This window comes from Lactuca saligna, chromosome 4 (genome assembly GCF_052625555.1).
Source record: "Lactuca saligna cultivar CGN05327 chromosome 4, ASM5262555v1, whole genome shotgun sequence".
Classification (NCBI taxonomy): domain Eukaryota; kingdom Viridiplantae; phylum Streptophyta; class Magnoliopsida; order Asterales; family Asteraceae; genus Lactuca; species Lactuca saligna.
In genome coordinates this window covers 69,692,506-69,698,973 of record NC_136420.1, presented here as the reverse complement: position 1 = coordinate 69,698,973, position 6,468 = coordinate 69,692,506, and the positions used below count along the sequence as shown (strand labels likewise).

General features: G+C 31.4%; 1 protein-coding gene across 3 annotated transcripts; it reads right to left on the bottom strand.

Moving 5' to 3' along the window:
- Positions 1-402: 402 nt before the first annotated feature.
- LOC145042108 (ADP-ribosylation factor GTPase-activating protein AGD5-like) lies at positions 403-5,072 on the bottom strand. 3 transcript variants are annotated; one of them, XM_078990477.1, is made up of 11 exons: positions 4,866-5,072; positions 2,873-2,956; positions 2,697-2,787; positions 2,571-2,625; positions 2,330-2,420; positions 2,051-2,255; positions 1,782-1,968; positions 1,530-1,663; positions 1,207-1,305; positions 1,058-1,119; positions 403-804 (listed from the first exon to the last, which is right to left on the bottom strand). In XM_078990477.1, exons 1-11 carry the CDS (start codon positions 4,880-4,882, stop codon positions 651-653), a joined length of 1,179 nt encoding a protein of 392 aa, XP_078846603.1. In that variant the 5' UTR covers positions 4,883-5,072; the 3' UTR covers positions 403-650. The 3 variants fall into 3 exon arrangements, with proteins under 3 accessions (XP_078846603.1, XP_078846602.1, XP_078846604.1); XM_078990476.1 differs by having other exon boundaries at positions 2,898-2,956; XM_078990478.1 differs by having other exon boundaries at positions 2,886-2,956; positions 4,866-4,905.
- Positions 5,073-6,468: the final 1,396 nt, after the last annotated feature.

The window sequence follows — 6,468 nt, the reverse complement described above, 5'->3', positions numbered from 1 at the left end:
AAATAATTATATCGTGAAATTGTTTTTTTTTTTTTTTTTTTGCAAAATGCCGTCATCATTCCACTAGATATGAACAATTTTGCAAAGTATATTTGGGTGGGTAAATAGTAAATGGTATTAGTTATGGCTTATTGTTTGCCTAAGCCCAACCTAAGCCCAAGCCCAAGCCCAATGTGTCTCCACCCCCATCAACGATCAACATAAGGAAGTTAATAATTATTGAAATATCAAATATGTACGACACGAGTTCAATCTTGGTGTATGATAATATGAATAGTCTACGCAGGGTGTAAAAGGTTGATGTTATTTCATTTAAGAATTTTTAAATTTAAAAGTATAATGAATGGCATAATAACCATTTTAGCAAAGTTTGATATAAATGACAATGCTTTAAAAGTCGTATGACGGAAAAACCAAACTAAATCGATCTATTTTCTTTTCTTCCTTTAATGAAAGGAATTCCATATTTCGTTACATTATTCCTCGTATATCAAAACAAATCAATCACAAATCCAAATGAAAACCAATAAGTAAACTCGTTTCCAATATACAACTAGAAAGGAATAACTGAATTTACTATAATTTCTATTTCTATATAATTAATGACTTAATTTTCCTTTAAAACCCCATGATAAAAAATAAAAATATGCTCATCGTTTTCCAAACATCCCTTGTGTTAACGACAAGAAGTCGTAATCACCTCCTAATTGAGTCGGAAGGCTTAGCTGTCCCACGGATGTCGTGGACGGTCTACTTCCTCCTAAAGTTTTTGTACCCGGGACAACTCGACTTCCACCATACATACTACATACCAAAAAAAACATAAAAAAATATTTTAACATGTTGTACTGCGTGTGACATGCATTGGACTGAGTCTGTAACTGTAACTTAACTGATATCAACGAGACAAAAGTTATTATTTTTTGTCCCACCCAAAAAGATAATTCCTTATAAGACATGTCATGACAGAAAAACATGACATGCCTAACAGAATATAATATGACAGATCAGATCAGGTTGTACAGATTGTTCAGTGTAGTAGATTCATGATGATTACCTGGATGTGGTGTAAAAACCGGGATTCCCGATAGGTTGTGAAGATTTGATGTTTCCGATTTGCTAACATGGACAAACAAACTGATTTTAACTTTGATGGTTCGGTAATTTATATAAAATTGTAATTATCATATTTTATTATTATTGAACCTGATTCGGAAGACGGTGGAATCCGTTGGTGCCATTTTGATGATTACCCATGACCTTATATTGTTGTTGCGGGACCGGAAGCGGTTGCATTGTAGTTGACTAATCAAAAAGTTGTCAAAAAAAAAAAGCTGTCAGAATAGAACAGAACAGGTTGTACTGCATTCAGCATATACTGAGATATGGAGTCCAAGACAAAAATTGCAATTTCTTGTCTAACCCAAAAAAGACGGGACATCCGACATAGACTACCTCTCAAACTCTCATCTGTGCAAAAAGACATAAACGCCCATCGTCATTGTCATATCTTTAAAAAACAAACATACCTTTTCGAAAAGTTTCATGGTGTCGTTTTTTACTTGTGTACAAGGTTCTTGGGCAACCCAATCTAATCCATCAAAAAGATCCTCAAATTCAGACTTCACTTTGTTACTTGATTTCTTCGCATCATTGTCTAACGCTGCGATATTTAGATCAATGAAATCTTTTAATCCGCTTTGTGAAAAGACTAAAGTACCCATTAAGGTACAACTTGTAATACACATGGCACAAGCTAAAACAACAGAAAAGATCCTTACTTTGGGTTTTTGCTTGTGGATCCTCATTGCTAGAAGAAGGTTTGAAGCCATTTGCATCCACAGGGGGAATATCAAAAAGATCAGTGGCATTATAGTCATTATTAACCTTTTGATCTGGTACAACCACAATAGCTTTACTTTCCTCTGGTTTTAACTCGGGTTTGATTTGTTTTGGTTGTATAATGACCTATACATTTCATGGGTCAAACTAATGTTACTACCAAATTATTTGAAATAAGTGAATAATGTAAAGTCAACCAAAACAGTACCTGTTGGTCAACAACTTTAGAAGAAGGAAGAGGAGGTGTTGTTTTGTTCACATTGTAAAGTTGAGGGGTCTGTTTTGGCTCAGGGAAAAGAACAATGGCCTTAGTTGTGGTCCCGGGTTTATAAAGTGGAACATTCTCTTTTCGTATTATACTCAAATGAGTTTCAACTTTCTGCTCTCGAGAAATCCATCTCTTGTCTACATACCTGATCAAAATCATTTATTTATTATTATTTATTTTTATTTTTATTTTTATTTTAGCAAGAAAGAGAAAACATACTTTGCACGAATGAAATTTTCAATCCCAACTCTATCGTATTTAGGAGGCAACTCGGCTTCCCAAAAGCTATTTGATTTCTTATTTCCCATACCTGCAAAAACCAAAAATAAACTTTTTTTTTTTTTTTTTTTTTTTATAAATTCATCGACCCTTTATTTTTATTTTAAGCAATATTTTACAAATTACAATGATTTCTTTGAAATCTAAAGACATACAATGATTTAAAATGTTAACAACTTACTCTGTATAAATGCAATTTGATCTGGTAGCCATGTATCAAGTGTAGCAGATCTCACCTAAAAAAAAAAACAAAAATAAAAATCAATAAAAGATTCAATAATTTTTATAATTAAAAGTTCTTGTTGACCTTTGATATGTGTACTCCAAGACTTCTATGAACTCCAGAACATTGCATACATATAAAAATCCCAAGATTTACACTCGCCCATCTTGGACCCCTGAAATCATAATGTAACATTTTGAATAATCCGCATAAAATGTAATAATTTTCTTGAAAAATAACAAAAGAATTTATTTTTTTACTGTGTTAAAATACCATGCCACCTACATGCTTTTGCATTCAGCACATTCCCTATTCTCTGGTAATTTAAGTAACCCCTCAAGTATCTGCATGATAAGACCAATAAGAAAGTAAATTAAGCAAAAAGTTTTGTATTTCATACTTTGGCCCCAACACTTTTCTATATTGGCAGTTTTGGTCCCTAGACTTTTGTTTTTGTGCAGGTTTGGTCCCCCTGCTTGTATCACCCTAGTTATTACTAAAGGTAATCATAATTTATGTCCAGAAGATTTTACTTATTATCTAGCACTAAACACCAACAATTGAAAGAGAATGAATAATTTTCAACAATCAAACAAACAAATTGATATTCCTTAAAAGTACTACTATTATGAATTATGAGATGTTGTGTCCTATAAGAGTTACAACTCATTAAAGTGGGCCCTAGTGCCAATACCATATTAGCATCAACTGTTATTTTTTGACAGCTATGTTACCAACTTACAACTGAATACAAACACAAAAAAGAAGCTCATATAACTGTTTGATTCAATTAATGATTTTATCTCTTTGTTTAATATATTACAACATCATGTGACCCTTTTGTGAATTCTTAATACTGCCGATTTGCAAGAAAACAAACTCCATCGATAATTCCTAGAATTCTTTTAAGTTCTTTTCTTTTATATTTCGGAAAAAGATTCCGACTTTTGCTACTAAATGGTAAAATATGTATGCCAAAAGTCAATTTTAGGTGTGACACATATTCTGAGCTTTTCTTTTTCATTGTTTTTGTAGGCGAATTAGGACAACTGCTCTTGATATACAATTTTTTCAGCTGAAGCAATATAGCATAATCACTTTGGAGTTGTCTATTATTGCTATGAGAAGATGCTTTACCTACTAGAGACACAATTATTGTAACCTCTCATTTGTACTTACAGCTTGTGCACCATGCATAAGTGGTTGTACTTCTAATAAAAATTGGATATTTTGACTTTTTGTAGATAAAAGAATTTGGACAACTGCTCATTATATTATTTACTCTTTAAATTTCAACTACCCTATCAACAACCCAATTATTGATAACTTTCATTTATGCTTCATGACTTGTATTCTATGCATTGCTAGTTGTACTAAAAGATGGAACTTTTGACTATGTTGACAAATGAATTAAGACAACTTTTCTTATAAAGAATGTTCTTTCTTGCCAAATTTCAACCAACTATTCCATTAGGATATTATTACTTATCATGCATCAAAAGTTGTAGGATAAGGAAATGCAAGTTTTGGTTTTGTGCCTGTTCAAACAACTTTTATTGCACCCAAGTATAGCTTAATGAGCACAAAAGGGCATCCACAAAAATTAAAACCATTTATTATGAATTTACGATATATTATGAGAATCAACATCAATTTGAAAAATCAAAACTCAATTCTGAATTCTAAAAGTGAGGTTTGATAAACCAAGCACATATGAATCTAAATACCTAATTGATAATTGAAGAGCAGTGTATAGAGAGCTGAAGTGTGATGGTGGTAAAATTAATGAAGATCACAGCTGAAATCATATTCTTAGACACCAAATCACAGATAATTTCGACAATCAGCCATAGAAATATCCATTTTTTTAAGAAACAGTAAAATCTTAAACACCCCCACAAATGGAAAAAAGCAATGGCAATTATAGAAATTAAATATGTTTTCCCTAAAACGTTTCTTTATTGATTTAGTCGTAACCTTGTGAACCAGCTGATATAGTAAATCATACAGAAACTACGGCAATCTCATATGAATTTACAAGCGAAATTGATAGCACAACAAAAATCGTTTGGAAATTGGAATAAAAAGTCAAAACTGAAATCATATAACTAAACGCCAAATCAATCATAGTTTCTCCAAACAACCATATAAAATTACCAAAAAAGGTTTATGAAACAGTGCAAGCAAAATAAAAAAAATAAAAAAATAAAAAAAAAATGAACGGAGAAGGAACGCGAATGATAGAAAGCAAACCTTTCTGTGTTTTTCATTAAGCTCTTTACTAACGCGCGCTTTCTGATTCATGTTGCAGAATCAGTTGTGTGGCTATGTGGAATTGTAGATTGAAGAAGAGAAGAAGAAGAATTTGTTGAAGGGAGATTTTAGAAATGTTAAACTGCGCGTGAGAGAAAGAGAGATTCCTTGGTTTGTTTGGAGTTTTTTTGGGCTTGCGTGGATATGCAGGCCTCTCTTCTTTTTAAATATTTTATTTTATTTTACAACTTATTATTAAAATCTAAAGACTAGTTTTCATAATGGTCTATGTGGTTTGTAGTAGTATTAAGTTTGATTCCTAATTTTTGTTTTGTCTTCAAATATGGTCCTTGTGGTTTGCTTGTGGTTTGAATGCTTTTTGCTGACGGTCCTTTTGGCCCATTTAGCCAATTCCGTCGAACTGGAATGGGTTAAGCGGTGATCATCATCTTCTTGTACATGATGCCACTAAAGCCAAAGGGATCATCAAAGAAAAATCAAACCATATATCAGGGATCATATAAATATTCCTATAAACCACAAAAAGTTTTCAAACCACATGAACAATATAAGAAGTCGTATGATTTGTATTGAGTCGTTAAGAAGTTGTGTCTAACTCGGTTTCAGACTGTTGAATACCGCAATTAAAAGTCTTTTGATTTGGTCTTATCACCTTTGATATACCTTTTACGGGATTTGATAAGAGGCTAGATCTGATTCAATCATATATTTACTTAATCAGATCTTACTCAATTAACAACTATTAAACAGTCTCTAAGTTATATACGAAACTATATTCATTCTATATTCTTATATAGAGGAAGTTACAAATTAGGTCTTTATGCTTTATAAAAAATAATATTTCGCTACAAAATTTTAAATTATCCCAACATTATCATTATATTAGCATTTCGTTGTAGGTATCATCCTATCCAATAAAAAAAAAACTAAATTTGAAATTTGGATTAAACATGTAATTTTAAGTAAATCACATCGGCCATATAAACATGAAATGCAAACGATGATATTTGCATAATTTTAAATTTTCAACTGAACTTACAATTCTATGTAATTTACTCTATTTTATAAATTTTATAAATGGTCCCTATGATTTTACAAAAATTGCATTTTCAAGATACTTGTAGGAAACAAACGTCGGTGGTCCTATTGGTTTCTAAATGTTATGTGGTTGGTATTTTGGATGTTAAATCTAACTTTTGTGATGTTAATATTTTTAAAAAGACATTTACCCTTAAACTAACTATGAAAAATGTAATATACTACATGGACTATTTTTGTAATTTGATTAATATGAATAAAAAAACATTTAATATTTTTTGGTTCTTCTCTTTTTTTTCTTCAATCCACCAAATAGATTTGTAACGTCCATGTTTCTGGTATGTAATTTATTCTGACTTTAATATGTTTAATTCGTTGAAATCTTAAAATTGAGAATCTAGCATTTGTCGCAAGTGGGCGTGGGACATTACTTATAGGGCACAATGCGCTTAGGCTCATAGATTGATTATTCTATTTAGGGTGTGGAGGGTATTAAAAGGTCATTAACCCTTAGAGTTTATTCATTCTCAGTATTTATCACCCT